The sequence below is a fragment of the Tiliqua scincoides genome, chromosome 4 (assembly GCF_035046505.1).
Source record: "Tiliqua scincoides isolate rTilSci1 chromosome 4, rTilSci1.hap2, whole genome shotgun sequence".
Lineage (NCBI taxonomy): Eukaryota > Metazoa > Chordata > Lepidosauria > Squamata > Scincidae > Tiliqua > Tiliqua scincoides.
The window spans coordinates 71,665,560-71,681,704 of record NC_089824.1 but is presented as its reverse complement, the minus strand read 5'-3'; the positions used below and the strand labels follow the sequence as shown (position 1 = coordinate 71,681,704).

At 44.3% G+C, this 16,145-nt stretch overlaps 1 protein-coding gene across 1 annotated transcript in view; it reads left to right on the top strand.

The window, feature by feature from the left end:
• Positions 1-7,480: 7,480 nt before the first annotated feature.
• PARD6G (par-6 family cell polarity regulator gamma) overlaps positions 7,481-16,145 on the top strand; it is an 85,982-nt gene continuing 77,317 nt past the window's right edge. Inside the window, exon 1 of the mRNA XM_066625195.1 lies at positions 7,481-7,552. Coding sequence (XP_066481292.1) covers positions 7,481-7,552 — 72 coding nt within the window. The remainder of the gene's footprint in view (positions 7,553-16,145) is intronic.

Sequence of the window (16,145 nt, the reverse complement as noted above, 5' to 3'; positions counted from 1 at the left end):
AGCATCCTGGTTGACACAATGACCAGACAGATGCTGCTGGGAAATCCATAACCAGAGTACAAAGGCAACAGGCTCAATGTTGTTGCTCCCCAGTAAATGGCATCTGGTGGTATTCCTTCCTCTGAACCCAAAGTTCATTGTACGTATGGTAGCACATAGCTGCTGACTTGTCCAACCTCCTTTCCAAGTCATCTAAGGGCCAAATGGCACCGAAAGCACCTCCCTTTTCTGTTCAAACAACCATCAGTAGCACTGCATGCCATGGACTAACAGGGATGGGACTGGACTGTTAACCAGTCACTTAAAAGCAGAACAGTGTTCTCTCTGGCAGAGAGAATGAAATAAGTGTCATGAAGTCATTGCTCCTCTGACAGGTCGCTGAGCCCAGGCTGATCAGGATTGGACCCTACTGATGGCAGGCAAGTCCTGAATCAGAAATTGTGATTTCTGAAGATGAGCCTGATAATCTCTCTGTGCTGCTGCATTTTCCTTGCAAACTGTGTATCTTGGTCTTTCCCTACTCTCACCCTCACCCCAGCAAGCTGTTTGAATTGTGTTGACCCCTTCGGCCACAAATGCTGCCAGGGCAACAGCCACACCATGCTTGAGCAATGGGTTAGTGCAAGACTGTACTATTCATTCCCCAGCCCTTGTTTCTGCCTCTTGCTCCTTCACACTTATTGCCTGGTTATTGACCTCATGTGGCCTTTGAAAATCTGCTCCACATCTTGCCACAAGATTCGGACCAGCTTCTGTTGCACCTCACCGTCACAAGCTGCATTGTATTGTACAGTACGTGAGTTAAGGCAGGAGTCTGTGTTATTTTCTTAAGAAACTCTGCAAAGCACCAAGTGAATATTGATATCATTGTAATAAAATAACAACAGCTCAGCTCCAGAAAACAGTGTGAGAATCCTACAGCAATATCTCTGCGATTCCCAGGATCTTGGCTGGATGCTGACTTGCAGGCTGAAACCAACCCAGCATAGGCTGTGATGAAGTGTATAATACGAATAATAATTATTCCAGTAACAATGACTATACCTCTGTACCTGCCTTGCCACTGTTCTTGGTCCTAGAGAGTATCTAGAGAAAACACAGCTGTGTGGGAACCCTGACGAAACCTGCCTGTGTTGTGGTATACGTTCAGAGTGGCCAAGCTGCAACACAAATATACCACAGGTCAATAGTAGAGCTAATCCAAAGAAGAGTTCACTGTTTATGAAGTATTAAAATGCAGCATATCTGCTGTTAGTTGCTGGGAATTGTGGTCCTCCCCTCTCCCCACTCTGCAAATTTCCCCAGTGACTCACATGTGAAGCAAATAATGAATTGGCTGAAACAAAACAAAAACCTGATGTCTAATCATGTCTCTGGCTTCTCGCAAAATAACAATTGTTGTGAGACTGGAATTTGATGTTGTGAATAAGCAGGACACTAGAGCCAGGCCCTGAGGCGATGCTTAGTCCATTTGTCTGGAACGGACAAAACTAGGCTTGCAAATATTAATGGCTCAAGAAATTTCATGAATGGGAGCCTCCATCAGGACCCTGCAGTGCATGTAACTAAGAGGAGGGGCCAAGGCAGAAGGTGATTCATTCCTCTCTTGGGAGTAAATGAAGACAAAGGCTGTATGTGAACTGGCAGATTCTGGAAGAGGCAGAAAGCATTAGGAGTTTATCTAGAAGAGACAGGGTGGAAACCAAGAGGAAAAGTTAGCAGCTTCAGACATGCTTAGGAGGCACATGCAATGGATTTTGCTTGCAACGGTGTGTTACTACTCCACTCAGTGCTCCATCCCATACATTTGTAACTAAAAGCACAAGTTAGAAAGACGCTATAGCAGTCTTATGCCTGATACCTTTCCAAATGTCTACTAGCATGAACTTTGACTTCTTCACCACTGCTACACACCAGGTCAATGTTTTCATTGAACTATCCATGACTCCAAGGTCATTCTCCTGGTTCATCACCAACAGCCAAGACCCCATCAGTGCATCTGTGACGTTAGAACTTTTTTTGTGCAGTTTGCATCACTTTACTTACTGATACTGAACTGCATTTGCTATTTGGTTGCTGATTACTCATTCATCCTCCCTGGAGAGATCCTTTTGAAGCCTCAATCGTATTCAAGAGAAGCACTGGCGGAGTGTGCATTCTGCTGGCGTGCCAAGCCTTTGCACTGTCGCAAAAACACCATAAAATACTTTGATACACAGCCTGGGATGGCATTGGATAGGCAGCACCAGTGCACGCTATATCCTATCCTACTTCCTGAGTCCGATCTGCCAACACAAATCAATTTGGACTTGTGCTAGCGATTTTGCTGGTGCAGGTCCATGTTGACACATAGCAACTCCTGGGGCTTACCCTGGGGCAAAGGGACAAATATCCCCTTACCCCTAGGAAACCTCCAGCAGCCAAAATTCCTCTGCAGGATGCAGCAGAGCCCACACCACAGCTCCTGCATTGGTGTAGATTAATTTAGTTAGGATTGGGCTGACAATCTCCTTTGGTTTTTACCAATCATTTGGTGTCATATAATGTACTTAGTTTATCACAAGCAAATTATTTTTATTTCCTGATCACAATTCCAAGAGTTTATACAACACAGTTCACAATCCACATAAATGGAAGTACTAGAAATTAAGCTGCTTTTATAATCCATCCCCTCCCCCGTGACCTACCACCCTGGCAAACAAATGTTTATCTGGTGAACTGCATGACAATGACAACTGTGATATCCAGGACCTTGTGGCAGTGCACCAGTACAGGTCTGCATTACTAGTAAGCAACATTCAATACTGTTTGATGCAGCATCACTTAAATTGGTTATGTGGCACGGAACTTGGGGATTGTGCATAGGAAGTAGAAAATGAATCAGAATGACAATCCCAAAGGTATTTTAGCCACCATGAAACCTTGGAAGGGCATCAGGGGCAGCCAGGTTGGATGCAGGCGGAAGATCTCAGAAGATCCTCCTGGTTGGGTCATCTGTTGAACCTTCAGTACTAGTGGTAGTGCCAAATACACTATTAGGAAATTGGGGTGCTGTGGACATATGATGCAGGGCTTTGCCAGAGACCTTTCAGCAGCCTGGTACCAACAGTGACAGAATAATCTACACCAGTAATTTTCAACCAGTGTGCTGGGGCACATTGGTGTGCCGTGAATGGCCCACAGATGTGCTATGGAGTTTGGGGGAAGGTCATTTATTAGTAGGGCCATTGGGGGATGTGAGCCCCCACCAGCAGTGTGCTGTGCCTTGTCAATTGTTAAAAAACTGATGGTGTACCTTGACAATTTTAGTGCCTTTGCTGTGAGATGAAGAAGTTTGAAAATCGCGGAACTACACTGTTGCCCAGTCAGACGCTGGGATGACCCACAGGGAGATAAGTGTGGCAAATTACACCTTCCGTGTGCCACTGGGGGAACTTGGATCAGCCCTAGCTAACAACATCTGTCCTACATACTGGATTCCATGTAATCTATATGTAGCAACAGGGAGCTAAACTGCCTTTCTTGCTGCAAAGCAGCAGATGGCAGAGAAAGCAGCCTATGGATCATCAGTACATGGGCTAGTGACTTTAGATGACCCTTGGGACTTCGTCATACCTGACATAGTTACAACTCAAAACGTCTGTCTTGAGCTCAGCTTGATAGTCAAATGGAATGTAAGCAGAATCATACTTGCATGAGCTGCTGTTGAACAGATGGTAACCCCGACTTGCACATGACAGTGGAATGCAATAAAATCTGGCCATTCTGGGAAAATATTTTGTCTTCACTTATACTGCTGACTAGAACTATGGGCCTGATCATTTGTAGCCCTTATGCATGGTACTAATTCTTATATATGTGAGAGAAGTCGTGAATAGGTTGTGACATAACCATAAAGAAAAGAGCTTGCGTTTTAATATAACCATAAAGTTGCTTTCAGAGAAAATGTTTTATTTGTTAGAACAGGAAAAAACAGAATGATCATTGGCATTTTTCTTTCAATTAAAAAACATATAGAACAGTTGACCACTTCTTCGAACTAGAAGAGCAAAATCAGCATATTCCTTCTGTTTTCTGACAAATATCCTCTCTGCTGTTTTTTTTTTAATGATCAGGCTAAAAAATTAATCTAGGGATGGCCTGCAATGAAGAGCTGCACCTGTACTGTCATTGGATTGGGGCCTTAATGACAGATCTGTTGTCAAGTCATGTTGAGAAGATGGGGAGGGGAGCTCCCACTCTCATCTTCTCAGTTTGCCTTGTCAGCAGTCTACCTTCCATAATTCCCAACGCACTTGCTATTTGCTCTTGTCCCCAACCTATATTGTATTTATGCAATTCCCACTTTCCAACCATTCCCACATAGAAGGTCCCCCAGTTGCTTTCCAAAGCAGTAAGGCGGTGGGCAAGGCTGTTCCCTAGCAACAATCCAGAATGTTGAACCTAAAGGTCTTCCTCTGCTTGCCAGAAACAGACATTCCAGTGGAGGGAGTCTCATGTAGCAGGCATGCAGAGAGAAAGAGGTAGGGAGGTGAAATGAGTAGGGGAAATAATCTTAGCATTTTATCAGAATTGGTCATCTTAACCCCAGTTTTGCCAGCATCTTTTAAAAGTAGTTCTCAAGATTAAGAAGCTACTCATCAAGAAGGAATTAAAGAACCCCGTTATTTACTAGTCAGTAAGCATCACAGTAAAATATTGAAGTCCTAATTTTAAAAAAGTCAAATATATTTAATGGACTGAGCCAACATGCATAAAAATCCACAAGATCTAGATTAGAACAGCTAATGGAACACTATTTATTGGTTCACCAAATAATTCATAAGGTTTGGACACATTAAATGGAAATACATTAAGGAATGATGTCACAACTCTAAATGTATACTGATGCCATTGTGTTGCATTCACCAAGGGTGGAATGAACTGATGGTAGCAAAGATATCAAGAAATTCTGGAATGGTTGCCAAATTATGTTTTCTCAATTTTACCTCCCTTTAAAGTTATGAGCCACCAAAATAGACAGGAGAGTTTTATCAAGACGCAGGAAATTTTTAAAAAGATGATAGGTGGCATCCACGGCAACTCTGAATAGACACAAGAATAACAAGATCTCCAAAAATGTGCACTCTCTGTTTGCTTAGTTTACTCATACTCCTTGACTGTAAAGCCTGAAATGACCAAGACGATTATGCAGAGCTTTAGCCACAGGTCTGTGCTAAATCAATGTGTTTGGTAAAAGCTCTGTGCCTGCTTGTTGCAACTGCCTTTAATCAGCAATTGGTTACCTTGGGGTGCAATTTTTGATGGGAATCCCACTTTCCTGTGTGGCCCTGTTCCAACTCAAGTCCCCAACTATTTTTTGAAATAATCATTTCCTGTTTATTTCTGGTTTTAAGACCATCTATTAATAACTGACTTAAAGTAGGATGCAATTTGGCTAAGAATATAACATGAGAAACACAGAGTGCTTCTATACTGACCTTCCAGTCTGCTTTTAGTTTTATATTTAGAAGTGGAAGGCTGTAATCCAGGGGTTTGGAGCCTGCAGGCCAGGTCTAGCCCCCACCCAAAACCATCCAGCCTGTAGTCCCAAAAAAATATTTCACCCGACCTGCGGTTGTCCTGAAAAGTAATAAGTTTGTAATTCTATCTCTGTAAATATCGCAGGCACAAGTCCACGTTGATCTGTGCAGGTAGATCAGGCCTAGAAAGAGAGCCAGGATTTGACATGCACCATCTCTGCTGATTCTGCTCCCTCCCAGACCCAATTTGCTCACCCAACCCTGTCTCCTCCCTGTTCCATCCTCCACTGCCCCATTCCACTCTTTGCACCAAGCTTACCTGCTCTGGTGGGCCTTTGTCACTCTGCCGACACTCAGAGGAAGGCTTTGGCCTTTCTGCTGGCGCACCAGCTCCCCACTCTACTACAAAGTGCTTTTCTGCACTTTGCAGCAGCCAGTGATGGTGGGAGCATGCGTTCCACCAGTGCTGACTTTCAGTATGATTGGGCCAAAAGGCAAGACCGCCAGGAGAGACATTAATAGCTTTTGTGTCTCCCTGTGCTTTCTCTGTCCCCAGTTTTGCCCATCATTTTTAGAGAGTGTGTGGGAAATGTGCCAGTGTGCCACATGGACAAGATCAAAGCAAGGGAAAGCCTGAACCAAGGACTTTTCCAGTGTACTTACACTCATCTACAAGCTGTATAAAAGGTTGTGCCTGCATTAACTGAGACTTCATAAATTGGGCATATGTTGGATGTATGTTCACAAAGAACAGAAGAAGAATGTTGGCTGGAGGGCAACAAGGAGATAGCTTGGCCCTCTTTCTCTTGGAAATGAGTTGGGTGCTACTAACAAATTCTTAGGATCAGGCTACCAATTAATTTAAATGTTGAGTTAATTGTATTGCAGATTCAGCTGCTTGGAAGCTGTATGACTCCACTGTTTAAGGTCAAACTCCAGACACATTGTACATATTTCTTGTTTTTCCCCACTGTTATTTCATTTGTCATCTAGAGCGCACATCCATATATCTGAGGTATGAACTCTTCTACCCTGAGAATATGGGATCATTTTTGCATCAGCGTTCCTTCATATGAACTTGATCCTGCAGGGCAAACGAGACATCTGGTGCCTCAAAATTGGCACCCACATCTTCTGATGCAACCCTGGGAACACAGATGTGGGAGGGATCAGTGCCACAACTTGATCAGGCACACTTAGTGCATTCAGGTAGAAAAAAGTGATGTCATTGTCTGCTGGAGCTACCGTTTCCCAGGGAAACCAGACTATGAAATTGAAAATGACTTGTCATTAATATGCGAATACCCTGCTCTGCAGTAGCATTACGTTCTTTCTTATGATGATGAGTGGACCAACAAGGAAAAGCTGGCATCCTTGTCAGAGGCAAGGGGGAAAGGGAGCCCATTTGTATAGATCCATATGTTAGGATGCATTAAAAAAAAAAAGTTGTGTGGACATATCAAAAGAAGGAAACTGGCTGCTCAATGCAATCAGCAGTTTAAACTTTTCTTTGATCCCAGCCATTATGACCCACATCTTGTCATCTGTGATTAAGCCGGAATCCATCATGCGCGCCCCCTGGCGGCCAGGGGCCCCCCTCCCGCAGGGGCTGAGTACTCCCCAGTTTGAACATTCAAGTGGGAGGTTCGCAGGGAGGCGGAGCCCGGGACGTGCCGCAGCCGCCTTCCCTATTGAGTCAGAGGCGCGCTGCGAGAGCGATTGTAACAAACAGGAGCCCGGAGAGGGAGCGAGGCGGGCGCTCTGATTAGAGCGCTGGGACGAAGCGAAAGAATCTTGGGAGGCTGAACGTTCCAAAGAAAGTTACATTCCAGGGTCGGGGCTGCAGCAACAGGCGGCCGCCCGGGGGGCGCTTTCTCACGGAGGCGGGGGGGATCGGCCAGCCCCGGTGGAGCGAGGGCGAAGAGGAGGCGGGGGGGTTCAAGCTGGGGGCCGAGAAAATGAATCGGAGTTTTAATAAATCCCAGAGTCTGCGGTATTTGAGCTACAGCGCGGTGGAAGTCAAGAGTAAGGTAAGGACTGAGGACTGGGGGCAGTTCTGCTCTCTCCCCTCCCCCTCCCCTTAATTCCTTTTTTCAAATGAATGAAGACCCTCCTTCTCTTTGCTCGGCTCTCCGTCCCCCTTCGGATGCTTGGCTTGCCTTGCCTTGCCTTGTAGGAAGCCCCCAGGTTGCCCTAGTTTTGCGCCGGGGGAAAAGAAACTTAGGCTGGTGGGAACTCTTGAAGGCTGCAATCCCAGCCACACTTTCCTGGGAGTAAGTCTCATGGAACTCAATGGGGCTTACTTCTGAGTAGGCAGGCATAGGATGGCGCTGTATGGCTACAGTAGTATGCACACTGTCCTGGCAGCAAGCCCCACTGAACAGAATGGGACTTACTTTAGAGTAGACCTGCTTAGGATTGGACTGTAAGTCCCGTATCTGCTTTCAGTTAAAGAGTAGACACCAAAATCTCTTTTCTTCCCCTTCCCAAGTTGGGAAGTGCGCGTATTTTCCCCTCTCCATCCATCCTGGGGGACAGATCCCATAGCACTGAGATCTGTAGGGCATTTGTCGGGGGGGGGGGTTGGTTGGTTCTTCGGCTGCCCCCCTTTTTGTGGTGCCTTTTCAAATCTGATGTCTGAGTGCTTGGCTCCCTGGTTCCCAACTGCAGGCTCTGGCCAGGCACGTTTCTCGCTTGTGGGCTGTTGCTAACAAAAGGGAACGCACCAGCCTGGTTTTCCAACGCGGGGTGGCTGGCTGGCGGGGAGAGAAGCTTACTTAGGCTTGCTGGGACCGGGATTAAGAGACCCTCCGGGGGCCACGAGGAGGGCGCGAAGGGAGGGAAAGCGCGGCTGCCCCCCACCCACCCAACCTGATCGGGGTTCAACTTGATCGCCACTTGCGTAGGAGTCACCCCGGAGTCAGCGAAGCGTCCGGTAGCCTTTTGCCTCCATCTCCTATTGTCTCTCCACTTTAGAAGTTGCGTGTGTTTGGGAAGGTCGCCTAAAGTGCTGAGAGAGGGGAAAATAGCACTCCTTCTGTTTCTCTCCCCCCCCCCCCCCGTGGCAGAGGCTGACTTCCCGACCTCCTTCTTCAGCACACCAGGCAGTGTGCAATTAAATCCCATCCTGGCCCTCTTTCATGTCCCGGGAATCTGGCGCTGCTTGAGGCTGCCTTGCTCTGCTTCTGCCAACTCGCTCCCTCCCATCGTGTTTAAACTTGTCTGGGGAGGTTGTCTCTCCCTGTTTGCTCTCTTCCCCCCCCCCCGCTCCCCACGCCTGATTATCTAGTGTGCAACCCTCTTCCTTCTCCTTTGTTGGAAGAAAAACTCTGCTTGCAGGGAAAAGCCTGTGGTCCTCCCATTGGAAAGATGAGACGCTGACATAAGTGCCTCCCGCGTCCCGATCTGTTTACAGTGGCTTCTCCAGCCCACCCCCCCAATGGCTTTTTGAAGAGCTGTCTCCTGGGAATACTGAACTTGAAGCCTGCTGCCTGCCTGCCTGCCTTGCCTTGGGACCAAGCCTGCCTGTCCAGTGGCGGGGTGTGTACCTGCAATGAGAAGTAAATTACAGGCATCTGAAGTGTGCGCCGGCACTCCTCCTCATGCTTCAGTGTGCTTCCGGTTTGCCAGTAAATCAGCACAAAGAGGGAGGTGTTGCAACTTAAGATAAGCCCTGTTGGATCACACCAAGGGTCCATCAGGTTTAAAAACCTGCCTCTGGCAGTGCCAGGCCCGGGGCTTGGGAGCAGGGCGGGAAAGCAGCAGGTTAACCAACCAGAGCACCTGGTGTGTGGCGATACAGTGTAAGGCTTATGACAAAGAAGTTTAATTCATTCAGCCATCATGTCTAATAGCTATTGATAAGATTTATTTATCCATTATACAGTACAGTATTTATAGACTGCCTTTCTCAAAGACTCATAGATTTGAGTCACATAAAACACAAGGCGATTTAGGTAGGAAGCCTGACCACAAACCCCGTTTGTTTTCCCAAATGTTTTTTTTAACACGTTTTATAGAAACAAAGAGAAAATCATGGGATCCTTCATTTCTCCAGATGTTTCCCTTCCTGGTGCAGTTGTCCTCGTGGCTGCATGAATTGTCTTCTAAAAACTCAATCTCAGCTGGTGGTTATTGCCACATCCTATTCCACTAAATCCCATATGCTTTGCGTTGGCTGAAATAGTGCTTGCACTTTCCTTTTGCCCATTCCAGTGGTCTTCAATCTTTCTGCCCCAATATATAAATAATGAGACAGGGGACCCCATCAGTGATCCCATTCCCCTTCCAGGACCCTATCCGTCCACTCCCTGCCCCATTACACCCTCTTAGCCCTGCACTGTAGCCAAATACAGGTGGAGCCTGTTTATCCTCAAAGTTTATGTCTGTGGATTTGGTTCAATGCAGTTCCCCTGGACCCACATTGAGCTAGACTTGGCCCAACCTGAACCCTCTGAAGGCCACCAGAGCTGTGCTTCAGTCACCTCCGGAGGACATGCTGTTGGAAAGAGGCCGTGCCCTCACATGGCCTCTGTGGGCTTCAGAATGGCTATTTCAGGCTGAAAAACACTTCTGGTTTCCTGAGGGAGGCTGGAAGTGATGTTTTTATGCCCTTTAAGGTATTCTGAGGCCTGGGAGAGCTCCAGTCACCTTTGGATGGTTTAAAGGGTCCAAAAACGAGGATTTATCTGCATTTTTTTTATATCCTTGGGGGTCTGAGAACAGATCCTTTGTGGATACCAAGGCCCCACCTGTAGAAAAAGTTACAGTGAAACCTGGCACTAGTACAACAGTTTCAGCACAATTGCTAAGATCCCAAAACTGAGGCTTCCAAACCCCAAGTTTGAAGAATACTGGCCTATTCTGAACACACTGCCAAGCAACTTCATTGGGTGACTCTAAATTGGCTTATTATGAGTGGGAACAAAATCTCTCCCTAACCAATAACACTGCCCTCCCCAACAGACTTTCCTTATAAAGAAGATAGTCCCAGTTCCAACCTTTGATTGGTCATACAGAAGTCATTTGGGGAACCAGGCAAATATAGATTTCTGTGTGCTTCTGTGGTTCCATTTCATTAAAAGTTGTAAAGTGCTTTTTTCCAAAGTGATCTTAGCTTACTACATTATGCTGTAAAACCCCAGAGTCCCCCGTGACACCACAGAGGATTGGACAGCACACAGTTGTTTCTAGGATAGCTGCTTCTTTGAAAGAGCCTACGTGAGATCAGATTTGAACACTACTTCTGGCATGGCAGGCACCCTGTGGGATTCAGGCAGCTTCTCTTCAGCCAGTGTGGAAAAGCAGGGTGCTATTATTTTTTTGACACTTGCTACAACCTATCCTGGACCGCTCTGGCCTCATCTGGTCTGCATCTCCATGGCTACCTGACTTTCCCACCCACCCTTCCTTATTCATTTGAGTATTTCATCCTGACCTCTTCTTCCAAGCTTGTTTTGTCCTTGTAAGGTCCATAATAGGCCCTTTTGATCAGGGGTTGCTTTGTGCGTGTATTCTCTGTGGCCTTTTAGCTCAATGTTGAGACTAAATACATCTTAAATAGTGATTGTAGGCCCCTCATGGAGATAGAGTAAGTGAGTTGGATTTTGGTTTCTGTTCTACCACTAAAGGAGCAAGGTCCTTGCTTTTTTCTTCTTCTTCTTCTTCTTCCCTTCCACTTCAGTTTGACCATTTGAAAGACAGGTATTTCTTTTAAAATATTTACATAAGAAGAGCCCCGCTGGAAAAGGCCAAAGGCCCATCTAGTCCAGCTTCCTGTATCTCACAGTGGCCCATCAAATGCCCCAGGGAGCACACAAGACAGCCTGTGCCTTACTACGGAGGCCTTTCTACAGCCTTTAAAGAGGCCTTTCTACAGTCTCTGTGTATGTTACCTCCAAGACTTGGCCAAGTTCTGAGAGTGTGGTATGAAGGCAGGGCTGCCCAAAGTGTGTGCTAGATAGTGAGACAGGCTAGAAACTTAGAGACTTGTGGATAAATTGTAAAACGAATGGCATGCCACCAATGTTAACTCATTTTGGGAGTATCCATTTGATCAAGCACTTGATATAGTAGTTTGCAGTCAGTATAGCTACTGTATATGAGAGACATTTTCTGAACACATACGTGCACACATTGTGCTAAGAGAACAGCATTATGTACACAAACAGTTGCAACTGATGTTTTGTCCCTGGTGGCATTCATTGCTGAGGATGTATATCTTTTAATAGCTATTTCCAGTTATAACGTTGGTATATCAACTGTGGTAGTTGTGATATTGTGTTCCTGGTGATGGTAACCTTTCCTACTGGATGTGCATGTAAGGTGAGAGAATGCTTCTCATGTCTTTTTTTTTTTTTTAATCATGGGTTGTTGTGATGTTGGCTCTGTGTGTCTTACCTGGGAGGCAGGGCAGAGGTTGTTCAGACAGTTAAAGAAAATGTTTTTTTTTTATTAATAGCAACATACTTCTAGATAATTAACTCCACTCCTAGTAAATCAATCCTGATTATGGTGATTAGCATGTCATGCTCTTGGTCTTTTCTCCAGGCAGTAGTAATGCTCAATGCCCATATCTGAAGTTAAGAGATGGAATATTTATGTTTTGTAGTAGCAACACTTGTAACTGTTTCTTTAACAATATTTGTATACTGAATTAAGGCTTTTGGGCAGAATTGCTCTCAAAACTGATCCCAAATATTCAGAATAAGGCTGTGGTAAACAGTATATTGGAGACTTTGAAAGTCTTACTTTCCCTGTTTGGATTTGAGCAGCTGCCTCAAATTGTGGTGACTCCATAGGTCATAATGTCTCTGAAGACACTTTATTCAAGCACCATTTATAATAAGCATGTGCTGTCTACTTAACGCACCTGATTGGTAGCTGTCTGGCTCAAGCCACTTCTGCTAGATGTACATGTTTAGTATGTAGAAAATGTCATGGCTCACTGTTCTAATAGTTCACATTAGCGTGAATCTTACATGTTACATACATGTTGATAGTTTTATACATATTTTACGCTTATGATTTCAATTGATGGCAAGTCTTCTTTAATTTCTCTATGTGCCCATATGTGTGTGCGCATTGGCTTCTACAAGTGTTATTTCCCCACTACAAGCTGGTTCACATGTACATCTAACTTGCTTGATGAATACCTGTAGAATATGTGAACTGAATTCATGGAAAAGCATTGTATTTGAGATGATGCCACACATGACAGCTGTGGTATTGGTGCTGATAATAGTACTGGACTGTTTGCACATGGAAGTCATCACTTAATGTTGCAGTCATCAAGTGATGGGCATCCTGCATGTACCAGGCTTGTCTCTTTCTCCAGAATGTAAATGGTACAAGCTGGCACTTGGCGAAATGGGGTAGCTATTTGGTATCGTTTCTTCCATTTAGATAACATACTATACTTTCATTTTAAAAACAAGTTTGTTTTTAAAATTAGTGTACTAATACGTGAAACATCAAGTGAATTTAAAATATGGCAGGTTGGACATTCAGCAGTGATCAAAAGCTCTACACCCAGTTTTCCCGGATGGAAAAATTGCTCTAAACAGTGTGTTGCAAACATGCCCCTGCAGTCCGCATGCTTGGCGGTGTACCTCTTCACAGGCTCAGCTTTCAATCTCCTCATCTTTGCAAACGTTCAAGTGCTGTTTTTAAATTAACTTTTCAATTTGTATATCATCAGATATGGATCAATGTTTGAAAACTGGCTTTTAAATCCCATTATTGGGCCATTTATTTACAGTTCCAGCATATACCATTGAAATTATATTAATTACAAACATTTTGTGAAAGGTACAGTTTATGACAATGGGCTGCCATGTGTTATGCAAGTGAAAAAGAGGTTAGGAACCCCTGTTTTTTGGGATAAATGGCTATTGATTCTTGTCTGTGGACATCTTGGGCTCTTAGTGAGAATTGAACAGAGCATGCCTTAATGGGTCAGCTGGGAATACTAGTTGACCTGTGGCCTTCTGTATTTCTTCATGTATAATTTTCTTTGTAATGGCTTTCAGACTACTAGATTAAAAAGTTGGTGGAAGCAGACATTATTTATTAAAAGCATGTAAACTTTCGAGGGCTGCCCTTTTTTGAAGGAAGTAAACATTTTAATTACCATCTGAAGAGATATGTGTATCGCCAAGGAGACTGAATAGTGATATTCAAGATTTTGATACGTATAGACAACTTTGAAAATGTGTGGCTGTGATTATGTTGTCAATTGTCAATTTTCCTTAATGGAAAACCAGATAATTAATCCTTTTCTGCCCAGCCCACAGGTGTGTACGTTTGATCCCTGTTGCGTATATGCAGCGTTGGGCAGAATGGCTTAACATGTAGTGCTGGAAAGAAGAGTGTCTTCTTCTCCCTCCACATACTTTTATGAAAAGCTTTTATTTATTTATACAGGTATTTATATACTGCCTTTCTTTGGTTGTCAGATTTCTCCTCAGACTTTAATCCAAGGCAGTTTACAAAGGCAGACTGTTCTAAACCCCCGTAGGGATTTTTACAATTGAATAGTTCTAGTCTTTCATAGAACTCCTTGTTCCAGCTGGATTCCTTCCTGGTCTGGTCTCTCTCTGGCCCTTCGCCTCCCATGCTCCACTTGATGGCAACTCCTCTCTGCCACCGAGGGTCAGCTCATCAGTATATCAGCGTGTCGTCAGTTCTCGGGTACTTCCGGTTGTTTCGAACTATCAGCCTCAGAACTTCAGGCATACAAGGTGGCAGCTCTACCAACTGAGCCAGACCTCCTGCCTGTTATGGTAAAAGCCTGTAAAAGCTTATGGAGTAGATTGTCCTCCCTTCATGGCCCAAATCTGTGACTGACCATGGGTCCATATGTGGATTCCCAACATTTTGAGTTAGTCTGAGAAACAGGAACTAACACAATAAGAAAGTTACATTCTACCTCCCCAGCAGAACTTGACATTTTGAAGTACAACAACTGATTTGATGGCCAGGGCCACACAATGACTTTTGTGGGCTGTAGACACCTTTGCCTTCATGAGCCTCTCCCACTAAAATCATGTCAAAAATAATTTTTAATATTGATATAACTTTAAATACTTCCAACATTTATTTTTTCTTCAGATTTTAAAAGAAATTAAAACATTTTCATGGCACACTAAAAGGATCATGGGCCCTAGGCACTGTCCGTAATGGATAAGCTGGCCCTGTTGTTGACTGTTTGCTCTCTTGTTCATACTTGAGTTGGATTGCAAAGGGTCATAGGACATTTCAGCACTGAAAAATCTCAAGAATCCAAATTAATGTCTGAAAGAGGGGAAAGACTGGCTAATTAAGATGCAACACAGAACGCCCTGAAGTACAGTATGGTATATCAGAAATTGCCACCCACAAGGAAACTTTAATGTATAAGACAAACTGCAGCAAGGAAGGAGTGTCACTTAATGAGCACCTGAAAAGAATGGAATGTTTGTTTCTATTTGAATATTGCCTAGTACCCTGCCACTAGGTATGACTAGGATTGTCACAACCAGGCCTTGGATGTTGGTATGTTGTTAAGCTTGCATGGGAAGGTGTGCAGCAAGAGTTGCTTCTCTTGTAACTTCACCATCACTTCAACACAGTGGTGGTAAAACACAATTTTGTTAAATTTCGATGCCATGCATCTGATAACTGTGGGGTTCCGCTGTTCAATCCGAGTGCAGAATTGAATACTTTCTCTTCCTGCTGTGTTGTTATAAAGTATTGATTACTTAGTTTTGTGATGTCTCCTATTGATTCTTGTACCGTATTTCATTTCAGAAGTGGATATTTTTCAAGAGAAGACAAAAAAAAAAGTTAGGTGAAATTCCTTTCAGAAGCTTGGATGATATTTGGAAAATATTATTTAGAGGTATTACCCAACTTGTTTCCATTCCAAACATTTGTCTAGAAGTTGGAAATGACCAAGTCAGAACAGCAGTATCATGCCTGTGCGAAAGCACAAACCTGGATAGACTGCCTGTATGAAAGTGCGGATGCAGCTCTCAGATAGTTGTGACTCCTGTAAGTCAGGTCCTTCCTGTAACAAAAAGGTTATGCGACAGGACAATTGAGGATTACAGACCAGGCATATTGGTCTGGATTCAGATGTTATGTGACACCATGGTTTCCCAACAAGTTTGAACCAAGCTAATATGTTCCGCTGGCTGGTCTGTTTGTGCACTCGCCTGACCCTCTTGGACACGTGTGAGATGGAGACAGAAGACATTTATTTTTGGTTTTAACTAAACCACATGTTTTTATTATTCCACATCCTGTGGCTTAGTTAAAACTGTAAGTAAATGCTTTCTTTCTCTTCCTTGCATATGCAAGAGGAGGGGGTGCTTGCCCTCTTCTCTTCCTCTCATATGGCTTATGTCTGAACTGGGCCATTGGGTATATTGATAAGAAGCATTACCAAGATGAAAATGATTTAAACCACAGCTGGACAAATTCAGGTTGCTATGGTGTCTGAGAAATGGCTGGTTTTTTCCAAAGGCGAAAAAGTGCAAACCACAACAAACTATCCAACCCTAAAACCATAGGGCGAGGATATGTTTCTTTTTCAAACTAGAAACAAAGGAAAAATCTGATTGGGTTGGAAGACACAGTGCC